Source organism: Eucyclogobius newberryi, unplaced genomic scaffold, assembly GCF_026437365.1.
Source record: "Eucyclogobius newberryi isolate DKJ021-1_F unplaced genomic scaffold, fEucNew1.0.hap1 SCAF_3, whole genome shotgun sequence".
In the NCBI taxonomy this organism is placed as follows: domain Eukaryota; kingdom Metazoa; phylum Chordata; class Actinopteri; order Gobiiformes; family Gobiidae; genus Eucyclogobius; species Eucyclogobius newberryi.
The window spans coordinates 20202626-20224583 of record NW_027315945.1 but is presented as its reverse complement, the minus strand read 5'-3'; the positions used below and the strand labels follow the sequence as shown (position 1 = coordinate 20224583).

The 21958-nt window shown below is 40.5% G+C and overlaps 1 protein-coding gene across 1 annotated transcript; it reads right to left on the bottom strand.

Moving 5' to 3' along the window:
* Nucleotides 1–14623: 14623 nt before the first annotated feature.
* gdf6a (growth differentiation factor 6a) lies at nt 14624–20714 on the bottom strand. Its single transcript, XM_072461114.1, has 2 exons — nt 20175–20714; nt 14624–17009 (listed from the first exon to the last, which is right to left on the bottom strand). The coding sequence occupies exons 1-2, from the start codon at nt 20542–20544 to the stop codon at nt 16072–16074; spliced, it is 1308 nt and encodes a 435-aa protein (XP_072317215.1). The 5' UTR covers nt 20545–20714; the 3' UTR covers nt 14624–16071.
* Between the last annotated feature and the right edge of the window lie 1244 nt (nt 20715–21958).

The following is a 21958-nucleotide window of genomic DNA, read 5'->3' as shown; positions in this document are numbered from 1 at the left end:
AGCCTCTCAAATCTCCCCCTCTTTCCTGCCAGGCTGCTCAGGACCTAATAAAAGTGTCCTGGTCAGTCATGGGACACCCCGACACAGAGTAAGAGGGTGCTATTGGTGCAGTGAACCACATTTACAACTCAGACCACTGTGAGTGGCCGATAGATAACTTTTAGAGCTCCAAATCTCCACAGAAAGATGAATGTTGTTTAAAAGAGACAGTAAAACAAAACTATTGTATCATTATTTAGGTTAATTAGAAAATATATGGAGGTTTGATTAAATGTGTCTCAGAGGAGCAATGAGAGAAGAGCATTGCCTCTGACTCACATACATTCCTAAAGCAGGACCTGGTCTGTGTAACGGACTTCAATGGGTCGGGATGATTCATCTTTTTCAGCAGCTATAAAAATACAAGTTGTCAGCAACTTGTATTTGGACATATGTACATATGGACTATGGACACTTCTATTGTTAAACCTATGATCAAATACATTCATGTTCTTACATTTCATTGTATGTTCTGCTTCACAGCAAGAGCCGTGTGATAACAACTGGGACCGGGAGACTTTCTGTTGCACTGCCAATGGCACACTGGCTTGTTCCTTTTTAATATTTCTTCAGGGATAGTTCTGCCTCCTGCCTACAGTACTACCACAATGTGTTGAGTGTTCATGTCTCTGGATCTCTTACTGATGGTAAATGAACTGATAAATAAATTGACTCTCTCGGGCTACCATAAAAGTATTTACTGGTAGTAATTAGTCATTAATGACAATTGAACATTGACTACATTATAAATTGGGTTATCTCCCGACTTTGAAACGGTTTTACTGGAGGAGGAACATTTGGGAAGCACCATTGACAGTTGAGTTGAACATGATTTGCCATGATCACAGAACAATAATATAGCATAATAACAATAATAATAATAATGATAAAAAAAATTATGTGTATATAAGTTTTCTCATTCATTCATCTCATTAATTTCTTTCTCAATAATGGCCAAGAAAGATGCTTCCCACTCTAAACAGTTTTGTCACACACAAAGTTAAGATCTATCTTTCTGTGTGTGGACTATATATGTCAAAAGTTGCAGTGAACTAGTTTGTTCTAACATTCACACAGTTATATCAAAGAGCGCTTGTCCATGTGCTTGTGTGTGACTGCGTGTGTTTGAGGGCATCTGGTACATTTCAGATGGGCTGCAATGTTACTGCTTATGAGTGTTAGTGTGCAGCCGCTCATACAACTAGCCTGTGCTCTACATCCCCAACATGTCTGTGTTTTTGTGTCTCGTATCTCAGCACCAACTCAAAACAAAGAAAAACTAGATCTTCTATTTTCCACATAACATGACTAAAACATACCATGTGTTTTTACGCTGCATTGACAGTATTCTCACAGGTGAAAGATGTACTGGTACTACCAAACTGTAGAACTTTCAATATTACTCACACAAACATGAGTATTGTGAGTGAAAATGAAAATACAATGTATTCAATGTAAATGCAAGATTAATAATTGAACTGCTTGTATAAAGCACGAACAAAGACTTAATTCATATTGATAAGAAGAAGGAGAAGGAGAAGGAGAAGAAGAAGAAGAAGAAGAAGAAGAAGAAGAAGAAGAAGAAGAAGAAGAAGAAGAAGAAGAAGAAGAAGAAGAAGAAGAAGAAGAAGAAGAAGAAGAAGAAGAAGAAGAAGAAGAAGAAGAAGAAGAAGAAGAAGAAGAAGAAGAAGAAGAAGAAGAAGAAGAAGAAGAAGAAGAAGAAGAAGAAGAAGAAGAAGAAGAAGAAGAAGAAGAAGAAGAAGAAGAAGAAGAAGAAGAAGAAGAAGAAGAAGAAGAAGAAGAAGAAGAAGAAGAAGAAGAATTCAGCCTTAGTGACAATTTAATTAACTCCCAAATCCTTAATCTAGTAGTTACTAAGCCTGAATTATTCTTTATAAACGATTAGTTAGTTACATAATATTTTAGGCTTAACAAAAACACTGGGTGTTTAGAATCCATAAATCTTTTAAAAGGTTGCTATAAGTAGAGAAGAGGGAGTGCGAAAGAGAAAAGAAGTTTTGGGGTGTATAAATCTTCATAGGGTTTCCAGGGAAGGAAATTTATGCAAAAGGAACAAGAAGCACATGTAGCAAGAAAGCTACCAGGAAATTGGTATAGTCTTGTATGATTTTATAGGGAACTTGGGCATGCCCTTCACATTAATTAGGATGTGGAGGGCTGAGGTATTTCTTACAGGAAACAAAGTATAAGACCCCTGCTGTTTGCCTCGGGGTTCAAGCTCCTGAGTCAGAAAATCCTTGAAGATTCTCCTTAAACCAAATAGAGTTGAATAATGTGGGTCATGTGCACAGTGCACACACATACACGGATACAGTAATTACCCTCTTGCACATTTAGAGACATCTGACTAAAATGTGGCTATCATTGTGACCTTATAAAACTGCTTCATATTAACTTTTATTTTATTAATCTATTAAGTAAATGTAATTGGTAGGTTGTTTTTGTACATTGTATTACCCCATGCGTGTGTGTGTGTGTGTGTGTGTGTGTGCGTACAAGCTTTAACTGCTAAATGCCCACCCAAGTAGTTCTCCTTATGAACTCTTTGGAAACCTCATCCTACACTACTTACACTGCAGAAATGCACAATGACTAATAAATAAAAGATGAAGACCAGCAGAAATAGTCAACACTACTATACAATAGTTTACCTTATATGGCATAATTTGTAAATCAAAATCCAAGCACCTTTGGGCGCTTGTTAACTATGAGCATGGTTCGTACCAGGACACAAATACAAGAAAGGGTCGGTTGAAATTGCTTCATGAAATAGAAGTAGCTCTGGACTTCACCTCATAGTGACATAACAAGCCACCCAGTTTTCACATAACGAAATAATACAGTGAGCTGACATTTTTGGAAACCTTTAAATCCCTTTTAAATATATGTTACATCATTCACTCACGTACAATCATAAATAATTTTGCTTGAAACATGGAAAAGACTATGTACAGTTTGTACCCAGGGTTCTCGTTTGACAAACCACAGAGAAAATCTTCGCCTTCCTCTCATAAATATCAGAGCTGCTTTTATTCTTGACCCTTTGCACTCTCGCACACACACAGACACGCAACACCGCCAAGCCAAAGAGGAACGGACTGGTGCAGGGAGCAGCAGCGTACTGTCAGGACAAGCCGGGCCTAAGCATCTCCATGTATGTTTACACAATCTAATGCACAAGTTCAAAGGTGAAGGGGAAAAGGGCTTTTAATGTTTCCGGGTTTATTTATTCAGCCTAGTGTCTGGCCAAGAACTTGCTCCCACCCACATCAACCCGCTCCCCCTTCGCATGAGAGATCCTCCTACAACTGCTCCTACCTCACATGACAACTAAAATCCCTCCACCGCCATTGGCTGATGGCACAATGCAGTCTGTATGAGAGAGAGAGAAAGCTGCAACCGTAATCCACATGTTTTCAAGTACAAACTGCAAAACCAATTGATCACCAACACGGTAACCACAACAGTCCCAATCATATTAAATTTAATTATTCACAAGTGCCAAGAACCGAACTAGATTGTTTCTTCCATTTATTTATAATGTCATTTGAGCTCTTACCTCATTCATAGAAAAACAGTTAATCACAATCGAGCAGATGTTCAATATAGCATTTAATATCCTATACACGCCATATAAAAATAGCGTTCTCTTGGCAGGATTTTAGGGTGGTACCTGTGAGCGTAGTCAGTCGTAAACAGTTGAGTTTTCCTTTTTTATTTGGCCAAGTCGCTGCTGGAGGACAGCGCTGGCACACATATACGCACCCTTATAAAATTGACATGTCTGTAAATTCATAAATTTATTGAAACAAATGAGAAGAAGAAATGGGTTTTTATACGCCTTCATTTTTCACTTTGCTTTTCAACGAGTTGAACAGATTTTGGATGTGTTTCCCTGTCTGGAGGAAGAAAGGAAGAGTGTTTTTTTTTTTTTTAAGTTTCAAAATCAGTTTGAGTGTTAAGGCCAGACTAAACAGAAAACAGAAAGTTTACTGTGCACAGATGCTCAGCACTTCAGTTTGAGTCCAGGAACACAGGCCAAAGGAGCACGTCTGACTGTACATTATGGCTATCAGGGGGCTTTGTTCTTCAGACAACGACAAACCATTACATTATGCGGAGGAGGAGAAAGTGTTTTGCCCCTTGTATCAGCTGCGGTCTGATCTCTGTGCAGGCTGCAGGTGCTGTCTGCTTCTTGCAGGTGAGCCACAGTTTCCCACAGTCCCAGACTCAGGCGTGTCAGGGGAAATCCATCATGGTCTTCATCCATCATTCCCATATTGTATTACTATTGCATTGTCTGGGCTTATAAACAGAGACGGGTAACAAGTTCCCTTTATCACATGTTTTTTTGACTAAGACATATGTGAGTGTTGCTCTTTAATCCAGCAGGAGATCAAAGGAAAGCGCTGCAGAAATCGCAAAGTAAGTAAAAAGCAGTGGACGTGTAAGCAATGGAGTCTTAATTGCAAGAGAATAAAGATTATTCAAACATGCATGAATCACTCTAAATACAAAAAAAAAAATCAATTTTGCGTAATATGTCCCCCTAAATTATGTTCTGTGATCTGTTTGTACCTCCCGTTTCTCTGAGCCCCCTCTTTTACGGGACATGTTGATTATATGTATTTCTGCAACAAAGCACCCCTCACTGACTTTCGGGACTGTTACTAACTCCCCTTTCCCAATCTCATTTTCTCAATTTCACCCTCTCTCGTCCCCCTCCGTGAGCCGCTAACGAGACGTGCCAGTCACGGGACGTCCTGCCGGCAGGGGTAAAGCACTGCCCCTGTCTTCTGCACCAGGAGCTGCTTCAGCGATTTGCCTGGCTGGGAATCAGGAATGCCTCCCTCTCCACCTCCTCCTCTGTCCTGGTGGCTCATACCAAACTCACCGGGAAACCTGTGACCGCAGCATCCACGGAGCATGAGAAGATTGCCACCCGCTTCCCAGAGGAGCCGGACCATGGGATGTTCTGGGAATATTTGAATAAGCTTTATAAAGTATAGGGCCTCCCCAACATCCTCACATGCAGCATTGTCCATCTCTCTCTCCTTACCTATTTTCAAAATCCGGGTACATGTTACCAATCCAGTATTTATCACTCCAAACATTTGAAAAATGTATTCCTTGTCCCCCAACACGGCCTGGGTAACTCATAGGTCAGCCCATCACATTCCTCCATGATAGAAAAAACAAAGGCCAGTCCCAAAGCGCATGTATCAGACCTGTTGTATTGATCTGTTGAAATAAAGCTTATTGAGAATTTTGTATTGAATAAATTATTTACCTCGTAATTTTCTGACAAACCCCCAGATATTTGCAAGAATCAAATGCCATATAAAACAGCTTTATAAATAAACATACGTCCCCATATTGAAAAATTTAAAACAGAGAAAATGTCCTTCTCCTTTTATTCCTCAGACTTGGGACAAAGACCACCTTGTATTCCAGATTTTGCTGCTGGATACATTCAAGCCATATATTTTAAAAAACAACAAACTCCCTAAAGTTGTGTTCTGGCTGTATTTATGTTCTACTAATATCAGCAACTGTGTGCAAAGTGTGCAAGTTCTTTACGTGTTTTCCCAATTACTTTTCCCTCTGAGTTTCTAAATCATTTCCAAATCCTTGAGAAAAGCATATGGAGTACCTGCCCGAGCCAGTTTTGTGCATTGCTGTGACCTGATGATAGCAGTGATGTATTTCTATCTGGCTGCCCTAATGGCTCTCGGCAGCATCTGTTCAGTGTCTGGGCCCGGGGTGGATATGCCTTTTAGACCCAATAGGAACACAACAGTGATATGAGTCAATGCAAGAGTTTGAATTGGACTCAGAGCTATATACCCCTCCAATCCCAGAGACTTGGACCCCTCTGATGTATAGACAAAGAGGTAATTTCCATGAGCATCTGGTTCCGGTGGCAAAGTATCTTAAAAAGCTCTCCTCCTCCCAGCCCCCTCTTTAGCCTGCAACCACCACCCCGCTCTGTTTATCATAGGATCTCCAACACACAATCAAACATGAAAGGATGAGTGCGCACAAGAGCCTTTTTAGATTTTGTGGAAATGTGACATCTCTGGAAACATTTAGCCTGTCATAGCTGCTGCTGCTCTTCAAAGTGCACCAAGAGGAATAGATTAATGTTGCTTCTGTAACAAACTTTCTTCCTGTCCGTCCTTCTTTGACTAAACAGGCTGGATCTTTATTTTCTACAGTTAACCATAAACTGCTTGTGCTGCAATAATTCCACAAATCATTTAAAGATGTTAGAATATCAGAGCAGCGCAGGCCTTGATTTCACTGATAAGACGTTTGTGATTCATTTGATATCTCAAAATGTCTGTCTCTGTATCCCATTATTCAATTTAGATTCATCCTAATCTATATGTTTTCAAGTTGTGCCAGCTAAATGGAAACAGCATGTGAATGTGCAGCATGCGGTTATCTGTCAAAATAGAAAGAAGATATACTGTTTTATAATCAAAACAAGTTGATGGGGAAACTGATTGTACGGAAACTTAATATTATCCAAACTATTTATTTTATGCAGAGGTTTTTGGATATTGTTTATTAAATGTATTTATTTGAGTTGAGATTAAAACTTCTTTTACAAGGTAGTCCTGACCAAGCAAAATTCAACACAGTTACACATAAATATAAAGAAACAACATTCAAAATAACACAGGTTATGAAAAACATTTGCACATTACTGATGTGGTCGCTCATGCTTTAACTTGAAGGCATTTAAAGACAGGAACAGGAATCTCCAGACTTTTTAAGAAGCTGAGCAGACAAAGGCCTCGTTCCCCAGCTCTGTGTGGCAGAAAGAAACAAAGAGAAACAGCTGATCATACGATTGTTGGGAATACCAGTCAACATTTCTATCAAGTAAAAATGTAAGAGGCAGTAATCCAAACATTGCCTTGTAAATAAATGTGTACCAATGTCCTTGCCTCCTGGTGGCCAGAGAAGGCCATCCCACTCGTGAGTACAAGTCACAGTGATGTGTCATGACTCTACCGTTAATGAACCTCAGAGAAACATGATAAACATTGTCCACTATTTGAAAACATTATGTTTTTGAACCCATTATAATATGCTTATTGCATAATTTATTAGTGTGGAATTTAACATCAGGTTATCTAGTCCATAAGCCTAAAAGTAAAAATACCTCTGTCACCAGGACAGCACAGTCTGCTGCTCCTTTTGCCTCTCAGCATTGTACTATGCCACCTCAGCCTCTCCATCTTCTCCCATGTGTATTGTAAAAAAACTTTCTGACAAAAAATTAAAAATGCTAATGTCTTCATCTAATTAGAAAACATTTCATCTATTGAACTTCTAAGAAAGAATCTTGTGAGTCACTATGACCGTTTGAGATTAAACCTGAGTGTGCTTCAGATCTCCGTCTGAAAAAGCTTTTCTAAAGCTGTGCTAATGGCCAAAAAATGCATCCATACTAGCGATATGCCAAAGGATTTGTGAGAGCTATATGTACTTTTTCCTATCATGGTTTGAAAATCAGGCGCTGCGCTTTAATGTGCATATTTTTCTGTCATTATTTTTATTTATGCTGTTATATTTCAACAGCATAAATAACCCAAATCGTTATTATATTAGAGTACATAGGAATTTTAGCTTATATCTTTAATCTTTAATGTCTGTAATAAATTACTTATCTCATTCATTACATTTGACTTCATTCTAAATTTTACCACTCCTAAAAGTTAGAGAGGCTTAGACAAACAGACTGGAATGGTGTTTTCTTATAACACTCATCCAAGAGGGCTCCATCTCTACAACAGCAGGACAGCTAACCAACTTACTCCCCCTTGCTCCCCCTGCAAACCCCCAAAGACCCTAAACCGCCACCACTTTACCAACACAAAAAGATGCTGCACGACACTTTCCTTTTCACCCGTAGCATGCAAGTCCCACCCAGCAGCACCCAACACACACAGACACCCCGGCCTCCCCCTTCCCCACCTTTGTATCGGTTGAAAGGCATATGGTTACTGCCATCCGATTCCCCGCGGCTGAAAAGTGCCTTTCACTTTGCCGTAGTTCACAAAGAGGTCAGACTATGGCAAACAGAAATATTGTGCAAGAGTTTAACTTTTTAAGAGGAGAGGAGAGAAGAGAAGTCTGGTAAAGTTACATCTGGTCAAACAAACCCCACTCCATTCCTCATGCCAGCGCTGGAGGATTTATGTTGTCGAGAATAAAGAGGCGTATTTGGGAGAATTGACAGAGACTAACCTCGGACATGGTCAGCCGTAGATCATTCAGTCAGCTCCACGTCCATGCACCCAGTGTTCAGAGCTCCACGGATTTCCTTTGAACAGTTGTAAATTGAAATCTGGACTCAAACAGTGACAAATGAATAACAGGGTACAATCAATCACTGATGTATGACTCCTTTCCTAATAATGAATCATATCAATAATAATAGCAATATTGATTATTTTGTCCCACAGAATAATAATTGTGTTTTATGACAGTAGTTTAAGTAAGTAGTTTACAACATACTTTATTATAGGCTAAGTAAGTATATTTTTCCTTTCCTTTTTCTTGTTTTTAATCATAGGGTGCTGCAGCACAATACAGAACATATGCCAGAGTATTTTTTATTTATGTTTTAGTATTTTTGTTTTTTTCACTGAACGTCCTTCGTGATGACCCTGGTTGTCTGGTTTTCTGTTGGCTGGGCGCACTGATGGAGACGCTGAAGAGTCGTAAACACCTTAATAACACATCCCTTTTTCTAGGACTAGCACAATCCCTGAGTCCCTCTTCCAGCTGTATGTTTGCACATTTAAATATGCCTACTGCAGGGTCAACAAGTTCATAATCTTGTATCCTTGAGCAAGAAATACAAAGTTGCCGTTAAGTGTCAAAAAAACCTGACACAACTAATGATTTTAATCCAGTTTGCTCCATTTGCTGTATAGACTAATGATGAGGTCTACCGTGTACAGTTCTTTAGGTTAGACAAAGACTTATTTGTTTAAATGTTTTCATGTATTTCTTGCTCTGGTTTTAGATCTATTTAAAGTCTGTGAGTCTAAGCCGTTACAACATCACTGAAGCCTGATGTGTGCAACACGATGAGGCAGTGTTGCAGTGACTCTATCTGGTCCTTCTAACTTTCTTTGTGTTACTTTGGTAAATGATTGATGATAAGTGATACTCTATTGACCGTGTTCAGTAAAAGATGTGTACCTGACAACTTTTGGCTAAGAAAAAGTCCTGCAGATGCAATTTCTTCATTAAAGGTATAGGGCAAAAAAGTGTTTGATAAATCAAATCAAACCTGAAAAGGGTTCAAATAAAAACTGAAGCTCAAGCAATGAATCATCAAATTAGTGCTGTAAAATATACTTTTATTTTCCACTGAAATGTCAGCATGATGCTAATTTGACATAAATAGATTTTCTTTTTTGGGGGGGACTTTTGTGATCTCTACCGCAGCAGCCCCATTGTTAACCTTAATAATTGTAGCCAGGATAATTGTGAGCCATGAGCATTTTCACCACACAGCCCTGTAATTAGACGACATATTCCGGCACCAATTTATGAGCATTATTTTTCTTGGCATAAAAAGCCCCTGGAGTAAAGATTTGATTTCCAAATGGGAACTCTGAGGGAACCACACCAAAAACGGCCTGTGGAAAGAAACCATGCAAGCCAGCGAGGGAGAGAGCACTTCAAAAGCTTCGACAAAGGCTTAAACAGATTCACTCTGAAATGGTAACTGCTGTTTACTTTGCCCCGTGCAATGGTTCTCTTTAGTAGGATAACATTTGGTGAGAAAGTGTCAGAGTTGGTTTTCCTCTCGGTCAACCACTTCCCCTGTGCAGAGACTCCTCCAGGAGGTCTTCCCCGACTCCCTCCTCCCTCTTCTGGGGTATTGACTGAGGACTGACCTGGAACTGTGCCTGGTTCAGTAAAGTCATCAAACATTTATTCAACTCTGTAAGACTTTGCCAGAAGTGTGTAAGACGAAGCATCGGGCAAAGGGTACTGTTTATCAAACTTGCTTTGGTAAAGTATTTTGTGCTATATTGGCGATGTAGAAGCAATTATTTATTTATTCTATTGAATATACAATACTGGAATTGGGTGTGACATTTGGACACATCATTTTCTGAAATAAACTCAAGTATTAGATTAGGAGCAAATATTCTCTTTCACACGACAGTGGTCGTAGGACATTTTTATCATAGTGTATTGTAGTGTTCGTACTAAGTTTTTAGTATTTTAGAGTTTTTGGAGGAGGCAGAGAGGGACATTTCACCCATCAATGGGAGACTGATTTCCCCCATAAATCTGTCCCTCATTGGGAAGACAAAATGAAAATGGCCCCGTCATAAAACATCTATAATAGCTCCATCCACTACCAACACATAATGGGGCAATTACCATGAAGGGGGCAGGGACATGGTCTCTATGGTGCACCACAAAGCTTTTGGATATGAGACTCAGGGTATGTCTGTATGCATATGTTAGCGCTTTATCCCACCACTCTAAAAGACTCAGGTTACAATGAAATAACACATTCTTACTAGTTTAACTAGGAATGCATTGTTTCCAAATCTTTTTGACAATTTCACAATCCACAGCAATTGCATACATATGGTGTTTATGAAATAAACTATTATATGTTAATAACAAAGGATGCAGTGTGTCATATTTAAAACTATGATATACATTTCTATAATCCACTGGCAGGTATTAGAAAGTCTCCTTAACGAGCTGTGTGTTGTCGCTTAGCTCTCATTAAAAAGTAAAAGACATGGTGCAACTGTCTAGCCAGAGAGAGGGAGTGATCTTGGATGTCTGAGATACCACGGACAGTGCGGGTCACTTCTAATCCCAAACTGCATTATTGATGTTGGATGTGCAGTCTGAGCCGGTGCCCTCCCACTTCCACACCTCGTAATCAGCCATAATTGAGGTTAACTGTATGACACGGCCGAAACGCTAGACAGGTGAGCCTCCGACCCTCATGATTAATGTAGTGTGTTAGTGTGCCGCGCGCTGACCTTTTGAGATAGGCCAGGCACCATTTTTAAGTGAAAGCTCCGCTTCGGCCTGCTTGAAGAGTTGTCCATCAAATCCTCCCTCTCCGAGCACTGCTGCCACCCTCCACCTTCCACCAACAGGCTGCTTGTCAATTCCCCAGACACAGACTGCTTTATATCACTAATGATTTTATTGTGAGTCAATGAAAGTCTACTGCAGTATTAATTGTACAAACAAGGTTTCTGGATGTTTGTGAATGCAATTGTTGCCTGATTTAGAAGAAAAGGAAGAAAAATAAAATCACATGCAAAACTATATACAAAATGTGAATATCAACTTGACTTGTTGAGATTTGTGTGCTTTGGTGGACTGGCTACTGTTGTTGACCAATCTTCATGTTTTATGTTTTTCTTAACAAAATTATCTTGTCAACAATGTGCCTAATTTAGTCCTGATGTAGAATTGGATTTGGTCACGTTCGAGTCCTGATTTAGCCCTGGTCTATCCTTTTTCAGATCCAGGTTTAGTCCCAGTTTAATACAGTTTTTAAGTGTGAACGCGCCCTTAAACTAGCAAAGTGTGGTAGGTTAGTCATTCATAATTAACAATTATCTTGTATCTATGTTGTGTTTTGTTTTATTACATATTTACTTAATTTACTAAACTCCCACCACTATCTACCTTTGGTCACTTCTCAGCCCTTTCCACCTCAGCATTCTGAACGGATGTAAATTGTCAAAGAGGTCATGTCCTTGCCTTGCTCCCAAACACTGGTATTGTTGGTGTTAACTGAGTAAATTTGCTTTGGACTCTAGCTCATTCACCCACTACGCACCCGCACTTGTCAACACACAACACGCACACTTGTAAGTGAGGGAAGAAAATAAAGAAAGATGGACTGCGAGCATGCACAAAGAGGTGATTTCTCTTTTTAGGCTTGGGGTTCGCAGGAGATTTGAAGGTGTACTTGTTAATCGGGGATAGCGTGGGCTGAGGTCACCAGCTGTAACATAGACCAGGGGCAGTAAATGGATGAGGAGGGGTCAAAGGTGGCGCTCAGACATTCCTTTAGAAAATAAACAGAACAAAAAACGGGCTTCACCAGACACGTTTTTCAAATAGATCCATCAAAATGTTGCTTGGTCTCATAAACTGTGAAAAATCAGGAGCTGTATTGAAATTAGTTTCAACTGTTGAGGTAAATGCTTTTGCTCTTGGTCAGTATGGTAATATATATGATTTACCCCAAGTGCTCCTCCCAATGGAACCTTCTGTTTGTCTGGGCTTGGGGCAAGCGGATGGTAGAAAATACATTTGTGCAGTTTTAAATATATTTTAACAATATGTTTCATCACAACACAATTGTTATCTACTTAGTTACTTCTTTCTCAGTCCAATACCATAGTCAATAGCATGTATTGATGCCAATACATATTTACATTTTCATTTTCAAGGTTTGACATATATGACCTTATGTAAAACGATACCATTATACATTGTTACATGAACTTTGGGGGCTTAATCGTGGGGTCATGTATGTGGACATCATAATACAATGGGATCATGTTGGGATTCAAAAGCCCAATAAAGAAGTTTAGCTGTCAAGTAAAAATGTGGACATTTCTAGTTAATCCATTTAAGATACAAACATCTAGGTTTTTGCTTTTTATTGAGAAATAACAATGTAATTGGACTATAGCAGTGCTGGAATACTTCTAGATAAATTAAAGTACTCTACGTACTGAAACTGCTAGCGTCTTAGTCCCATTGTCTCTCAACCTCACCAGGCCATGCTGTTTCCTCCTCTTGTTAAAATACATGTGTTTGTAAACTTTTTTAATAAAGTGAAAGAAATGTTCCTATTCTCTCTATTTTCTGTCTTCAAATCAGTGCTCAATTAGAGGCCCCAGCACAGGTCTGCTCCTCTTTCTCATCTGTTCATCTGTGCACTACTGCCCTTCTGTCTATGTTGTGGTCAAAGCTTAACAGACAACTAGGACCATTTATATTTATGACAATATCATGTATGCATCAAGAAGGGATACCAGGATTTCTCTTAATGTCAAACTTGCAGTATGTTAATGCCGATAACAAAAGGAATACAACTTTCGGTCTTGCAGCCAAGACTAACACAAAATGAAAATAAATAAATCTGTTATTTTGACATTTCAATTTGTGCCATTGACTTTACACCTACACCATGAAGACCCAGTGGGAAAAGGTGGTCGCAGGGCTAACATAGGATAACATTTTGAGTTCTAAAACTACCCTCTTGACTATATCCTCGAGGCCGAATGTTTACAGGACTATTTTGGCAAAAAGTGCAGGATTGAAGTGGGTAAACAAAGCATTCCTTTCCTATTCATCAGTTTAACTGGTCTCTATAAGCAGTCTCCTCCTGACTTGTCCAGTGCCCTCGGTCTAAACTAGGCTTCATGCCAGTCTAAAAATTGACTAAACAAGGACTTTATCTGGACCCAACTAACAATAATTTACCATTAATCTGTACTAACCAGTTAATTTAAGGCCAAAGACTGAAGAAATGTCGGCCTAAATAAACAAAATAAAAAATGCAGAAGATTCCACCAAAGTAATCGCTGAAGAGGTCGTTTCACAGGCGTCATGACAGTTCCACACGTTGAAATTAATTGGTGTAAGGGAATCTAATGCTGACTTGTGACGTGACAATAAGTAAAAGGAGTAATGGTAGAGCATCTACCTCCCGCTTGTGCTGTTATGGGTGCTCCATCCCCTCAGGGGCCATTTGGTTAAACTCAGGGGGGTGCTTGTCGTGTCAGTCATTTGCAGCGACTGCTAAAGAGTGCACTTAGCATCCTCTGTTTCCCCCAGCAAACATGTGCGGACTGGGGAGTGACATGATACTGTACAAGAGCCTGGACAACATATAACATTTCAAAGACATTTCCTAATTGTTTCCAGGCCAAGGTCGACAGTCTATATGGAAGCAATCCCTTCTTTCAAACTCCCTTTTTCATCCACAGATTGGGAAACATTAAAGTGTTAAGTAAACTTAACCCAGGCAGGCTAATTCATTGGGAAATAGCTAGGGTCTGTGCATTCACTGCTGTATCAGTGTCACTCTGTCACCATCCTTCCCTCCATTTGAATGGCCACCATATGTTTACAGAGCCTGTGTGGTATAGTCACAATATGGGCTCGCGTTTAATCATTAAGTGTATTGTTGCCGGTTTGATGAGTGAGCAGGCATATTTATACAGGCAAAATAACACAAGTATAAATTGTATGCAACATGTTTGAATGCTTCTTTTTTTTAAAATATGGAATATTATCCAGTTGGAAATAAACAATATGCAATTTTATACTTTCAACATTTTTTTGGTGTCACACTTTTTACAATATTGATGCAGCTTGTGGTATGGATGTTGAATAAAGTGCACTTGCATTTTGTGGTGAGTAAAACGAAATGAGAATGTTGATATGTTACTTTTAACCATGTATAGCAGCAACACTGATGAAAACATAGAATACACTTACATTACAAAGGGGTGGGTCATTTATTTTCAATTTGATTTTATTTGTACAGTCATGGTGTGGAATATTATCCAGTAATATATGTATATAAATGATCTCAAAGTATATCATTGAAAAAGCTTTTTACACTCTAAATGAATGCACCTCAAACTCAGATCCTATGAAGCATTTATGAGGTAGACAATATGGACGGTATTTTCCACCCTCTGCAAAACAACAAACATATCTAATAGTACACCTTAAATTACTCTCATCAATGTAAGAAATTTATGATTATCATGAAACTCTGTACATCACAAATAATAAAATAATTATACAATAAAAATTATACCAATTTGAGTGCATTTGTATATTTACAAAGAAATGCCACTTGTTCATTCCTCCATTTGTTGCACTTTCTAGAGTATTTACAAATATTATACACAAAGAAATAATGAACAGCAGTGCATTCAAAGCTAATGTGCATTTAAATATTATCTCTTATTGAGTCTTTATTTATTTATTTTTTTATATATTCATCAGTCTTTCTCTCTCTCAGTGGAAGTGCATTGAGTAAAGATGCCTCAGTATTGTGTGCTTTTTTATAGGGCCCCAGTCACTCTCTCAACAGTGGGTCCATTTGAGTACTTTTGGAGGCTTTTCAACTTCCCTCTTCCCCAGGGTATTTCCGTAATAAATCCAATTGTGTTTTTTTACAAACATTTGTCCAAGACAAAACTATAAGGCATGATTTTTGGTTGACTAATTTGAGACTTTTTAAAGTCATTTTTTGCGCCAAGACGAACTAAGAAGGCTGTGGTTTAATAGCTCACTTCATTCAATATGATCTGTCGATGCCACAACAACAAATTTGATTCCTTGATCAATAATCGTGTTCAGTAATCTGTATAATTACGCACCAGTCCAATTAGAAATCGCCTTAATCATGCTCCAACAATAGTGCCCTTATGTGCGCCATGCTCCACACTGTCCAGTAAGCAGTGCTAAATCTCATGTAGGCATTATTTTTCACTCCTGTGGCTCTGTGTTTGGTACATTAGACTTTTGCCCCCCTTTTCGGCGGGGGCTAAAATGCACTTGTTGCTCGGAGCCTGCGCGTTGACCCCAGATGGACAATCACACAATTACTGGCCTTTGGAAAGATGCACAAGATCAGAAGCGTTCAAAATAAGTGTGCGCATTGGCAGAGATACAACAGCGCGTTCAGATCACACGGGCCAACCGCGTCCCGAGTCCCCTGGCCCTTAGCACGGAACAGGTGCACAGTTTGGACGCCACTTTTAAGGCACCGCGGGGGAACAATAGCCTGTTTGATGCACTGGTGAAAAAGAACACTTTAGGGCGAAAATAAATAGCAGCCTGTGCGTATCCCTTTAAATTAAGGCGCGTCGTTGCGTTTGGGGAGGGGGGGAAGCACCTTCTGGCCAAACAACGGGACCCATCAACGCTCGAGGAAAGCTGAAGTGACCGCTACCTGCACCCACACTGCTCCACCACCATATCCTCGTACTGTTTGTAGACCACGTTGTTCCCAGAGTCTATGTACAAGATACTGATGGGGCTGAGTTTGGTCGGGACGCAACAGCTCGGGGGCGTGCTGTTGGGATCCATGGAGTTCATAAGTGTCTGAATGATGGCGTGGTTGGTGGGCTCCAGGTGTGACCTCAGCGGGAAGTCACAGACGCCCTCACAGTGGTACGCTTCGTAATCCAGGGGCGCAATGATCCAGTCGTCCCAGCCCAGTTCTTTGAAGTTCACGTGCAGCGCTTTTTTGCTGCACCTGGATTTGGACTTTTTCCCGTGTCTCTTCCCGTGCCTGTTGCTCAGCGCGGTCCTTCTCCTCCTCCTCGGGCCCTCTCCCCTCGCACCCCGCAGTGAAACACCCCCCCCTTCGGCCGAGACCCTCATTGTGACAGCTCCGTCCTCAGCGTCTCTGTCACTCACTGATCTCCTCGATTTGATTTTCTCCTTCATTTCATTGAACAGGTTTTCTCTCTTTTTGGAACGAGTGTACGCCACCAACAAGGCCTTCTCCTGCTGGGACCTGCCTGCTCTATCCAGACCCAGCTGCCTCAGGTCCACCTCGGCGTCCGTTTTGCCCAGGGTGACCCTCAATTGGAAGCAGATTTGCTGATGTTTGTGAGAGTGCATTTTGAACATTTCCCATACGTCCAAAACCTCCCATCCCACTTTGGTGGCGTCCACTGCGTCGAGTGACCGGGAGTCCAGCAGTGTGTCCGAGCGGCATGGGTGGAGCTGGATTTCGTAGAGGCCCGGGGAGCTGTGCACATCTCCCGACGGTCTCCTAAATATCCTTAATTCCGCCCCAACCAGCTCCTCTTTGTCTGAAAGAGTTGAGACATCAAACGTGTACTTTTGTCTTCGCAGTGGAGAGTGCAAAAGATCGTCTGTGGGGATAAAAGAAGAAAATAATTGCAGTCAGATTCACTTAGAGAGTACAGTGTTCAGAGAGAGGGGGAGGGGCGTGCATTCTCCCACAGAGGCCTGCTTTCGCTCCCAAGCCCCATCCCATGTCTTTATTCTGTTTTTTCTACCACATTTGAGATTCTTATCACAGCCAACAAGTATCCTTTCCAAAACTTTACGCATACGCATTCATAATTTGTCTTTTAAACCGGCTTCATCCCAACGTGGAACGGAACAACTTCAAGCAATGCAAATGAATAGCTTATCCATCACTATTTCCCCCTCAAACCGAACCGGTTTGTTTGCGACACAAATCATGTGCGTAAAAATGAAATTAAAACTAATTGCACGTCTACTCCTGAATATTTTCCCACGCGTCTTTGTGCAGGCCGTGTATCTGAATCCCGTGTCACTATTAATCAAAGTCGAAATAAAATACTGCTGTTCCAATAGACTCGATGACAGATTGATCTTAATTTCCACCTCAATGGCAGAACGGAAAAGGTACGGTTTTCTACTCTACTGTAAGAGAAAAAGGAACATAGAAAAGGGTATAAAAACAAGTTGTCTAGTGAAGTGAAGGCCCCTGGGCGCTGCCAGACACAACGGACCAAAGGCGACACAGAGCTGTACACTGTGGAACAAAACACAATTAACTCATTATTCGGCCGCAGAGACACAGGCCTGCAGGAGCAGGACATGAAGCTGCAGCTGAGGACTCAGCAGGTTATCTGTGTCCACCATGAGTTTACTAAAGAAAAAAAAATGTTCCAGGCACGTTGATGTAAGTTGTATTTTTCATGCATATTTTTTTCGGTGGTCTCTGTGGTCTAAATCAAGACGAGTAGGCTATGGGAACACGTGTGTTCTCACTCTGGTAAATGGACTGTGCCGTTTTGCAATTTTATTATTGTGGTTATAGTAATTCAAATCAAGGATAAGGGAAATGTCTTATTAAGGGGGATTAAGGGGTTTTAAATGGCGCCTGTTGCTTTAGTTTATGGCCACTGTTTTGGCTGAACGTGAATGAATCAATGAATGATCTGCCCCAGTTTAAACACAACTGTTATTATGGATCATAAATCACCATTGAAGGAAAAAAGATCTGTGAAGTTGCTTGTCAGTTACCTTCAGTGATCCCCGCGGAGTCAAATCGTAAAAACGCACTGAAGGCGAGTGCGTATGGTCTGCATTAGAAGTGTTCCTTTTGCCCTTTTAATTTGTTTTCAAAAGGCCCTCAAACAAATACGAGGCCAGCAAATAATTAACCGTTTTTATATATCCCCATCTTCCTCATTAAAACACTGGCGCTCTTGAATTTCACCTCATTTTGCCAACAACAACATAATTCCCCTCCACTCGCGCGTGCTGCGCGCTGTATTGGTGTTGACAGTGAGAAATGCAAGTACTTAATTTCTCGACAATGTTGAATGACATGTTTCCATTACGTGTATACGAAAAAAAACTTACAGCAGAGTAATTTTATTGCTCACTTATAATAGGTGCAGCGTGGAGTTTAAGGCAACTTTGTTGGTTTGTATCCGAACGAACGCAAACATGTTTTTGTCATCTATGCCTCATTTTCACGCGGCACAGCTTCAGCGCGGGACAGAGGAAGGGGACGCCATCTGCAACCTTTAGGAGTGACCCCCAAAGTGCCAAAAGTAATTTTTGGATTGGGTTTATTTTTTTTTAATTATAACAATTTCTGACCTCTAGATTTACGTCAACTAAGCATTTTGTAGTTTCATGAATCCTGAATTGATTCCGTTTTTTCTTTCTTTTTTCTAGTAACGCACCGTTTCTTCTTGTTGCAGATGATTTAAAAATAATTCTAAAAGTTCCATTCCGCGGGATAATGCATTGCAACACTTCTGGGATGCAGGGAACGAGAGGGGAAAAAAATAGCATATGGTGCAGAGCCGAAAGAGCCATTAAAGTGGCTGTCGCAAAGGGAGGCTGTTGCAAACGAAGGAAAGTACGAAGCACTTCACTTAACAGCTGAGGAAGCACTTTGATTTCCACCCGAGCTCTCTTTACTTGTGGTTATGTGCCACCGTCATTATGGGAGAACATGTTATGACATGAAAACTCTAGATCAGTGAGATCAAATACTCCAATCCACCGTTCGATTCCAATCGATGCTCACGGGGTCCAGCTCGAGGTCAAAGGCAGTGACACATCACAATCACAAGAGCCTGGTGTTTGTGGCCCTGGTCAAATCAGACTCTCAGACCCCCGGGAATTGCACCAAATTGTCAATTTTGGAGAAATATTTTTTTTACAATTTAACAAGATGTTGTTTGGTTAATTTGTTTCAATATTGGCCCTATGTTATTGTGAAGCTTCACTTAAGTTGATTGTCCAAATGAACTATGGGAACCGCGGCTCTGTCCTAAGGAGAAAGGGCAAACAAAGATAACCCTTCTTTCGCCCAATGCAAAAGATTAACTCGGTTTATGTTACCTTGTGTGCGTTCTCCGTGTTTGTATTTATAAACTTGTATATGTTGTAGTTTGCCCAAATCAATTGGCTATACACATGACCCAAAACACCTGTTTTTCACACGGCCGGATACACAACGAAATGGGGCCCTCGTCTAGCGCAGTGTGCACTCAAAATAAAAATAGCAACACAAACAACTCAAATTGCAAATATTTGAATCTTAATCTTTAGATTTTCTTTTATCATTTAGATTTTTTCCCCCTTCAAAATGTCGCTAAGCATTTTTTTTTGCTCAAGGGTCGGTCATTTTGAGCTTAAGTGACAGTGATTTACAGCCTTCATTTAGAAAGAGCTCCAATTAGTGTTTTAGTGTCTTGTTAGTTACCTTGAGCTATACAACATAGGCCGACACAAATATAGCCTGATATTAATAACAAAAACGCTTTGCTTTGGTTGTGAAATTTGCAAACAAAAGCCAAGAGAGCTGTCAATTGAACAACAAACGGGGTTTAAAACAATTAAAACATTGTTCGCTTTTTACATGCTTTCGATCCCCCTTTAAACGTGTGCGTAAAACACGCGTTAAAGTTGCTCGTGACTTCCATTTCATACCCGTTTTATTATTATTTAAAGAAGAATAATAATAAAATACAACATCTGCAGGTTGACAGTGAGAGAGGAGAGTTATGCAAGAAACCAACCTGTTCCTCTGTCCACAAAACTTGTTATGGTGTTTGCAGACTTGGACGAGCGAAAAAAGCTTGCATTTAGTCCGAGCTTCTCCGCGGCTGAGTATGTCCGGTAAATAGAAAGCATGTATTCATGCGGCACAATGCCGTCTTTTAACTCGTCTTTGTGGTGATGGAACTGGTTCACTGCTGTATTCGAGTAAGAGAAAATATCTTTCAATAGTTTGTATGACCTTTGTCCATCCTGATTCAAAGCTTTGGTTACTCGGTGCCTCCTCGGTGCGGATGGGGAGATGATAGCTGCAGACTGAAAGCACGGTATATTCCCAAAGAAAGCAAAAATAAAACCCAGAAAAAGCGTGATGTGGAGAGACGCGTCCATGGCTGAAGAGGATGATCGGCCGTTTGAGTGAGGTTTGGCTTTGTTTGAGGAGCAGTTGCTACTGGTGCTCGTGGTGATGGTGCGCGCGTCAGATCTCTCTCTCAAAAACCTGCTGTCGCTTTACGCGAACTCTGCTCTCAAGGAGAATAAGTGTGTTTTGGGCTCCTCACAAGAGCAGAGAGTGCTGGGCCGAGACAAACACGCCCACATGATCGCGCAGTGCAACAAGCTTCCCAAACAAACTCATGGTCCGCGCAGACCCACGAAGGACGCGGAGTTTAAACGAGCCACAGGGGAGATTGTGAATTATGTTTGGCCAAGAGAGGTCTAAAGCGCCTCAACTGCTGGCACTGCGCACTCAGCGGGTTTCATATTAAGCTCATTGTTTAATATAAGCAAACATTTAAACAATAACCTCGAAACGTACAATTTACCCTAAAAGAGAAAATGTTACTGTTCCTTGTCAAAAAGCTGTGCGTTTAGGCACTTTTAAAAATGACACAGCAAGCAAAGTAAGATGTTATGATAGAGAACTAGCCATTATTTTAAGATTCAATGTTGGCACAATGCATGTCTTTACATTATTGTCTATACATTATTATTTTGCATTACCTTTGGCTTTGCAGAACACTCCACATTCAACTCTGCTGCCATCAAGGGGCACTTGCTACTCATTGCAGGCAAAGAATCTCGCTTCAGACAAATAAAATAAAACAATAATTAGAGCGAAAATCATCAAGTGACGTTAGGATTATTGTCATAATGTTTATATTGGAGACTCTAAAGCAGAATAAACATAAAACATATAGGCCATACAAAATAATATCAGCTCTATCACGTGATCATCGTTGTCCTGGAGTGCCTTCTTATGACTGCTCCTCATAAATCCAGTAGAGGACGCCAAAGACTGCCAGACTTCGAAAATAGAGCTGGCACATGTTGTGCCCATGAGTTGCCCTGCTCTGCGGTCATCGCTGGCGTCGACGCGCTTTAACAGCAATTGAACAAATGAAATAATGTAGTGTGTTTATCTTTTGGATGTCATTGGCCAAACATTGGCTAAAGCTTCTCACACTGTTTCTGATTGTAGTCCTCATAACCTATAGTACTAAATACAAACGCAGATGTTAGCCCATACCCTACTTTCTTACACTGATGCAATAACATTGGCAGGAAGGTTTCAGCACCATGGAGAGCCAACGTGCCTCGACGATGAACAGGGCATTGCGCACTTGTCTGCTGCTGCTGTAGGCTGCAGTGACTCTAGTGCACGCACAGATGTGAGGAAGCTTTATAGTGGCTCAGTTAATGCCTTTTGGTTCGCACATACGTCACAATATGTCAAATGCATGTCGGTCACGCAGGGGTTAAGTAATGCCTCGCCTGTTATGTAACACTTCTTGGGCTTGCTATA

Bases quoted from the DNA above. Each gene is read 5' to 3' on its own strand.
- gdf6a (XM_072461114.1), bottom strand. From the start codon at position 20,544: ATGGACGCGTCTCTCCACATCACGCTTTTTCTGGGTTTTATTTTTGCT. The intron at 17,010-20,174 runs GTTGGTTTCTTG...TTATCCCCACAG, and splicing joins TTTTGTGGACAGAGGAACAG to ACGATCTTTTGCACTCTCCA.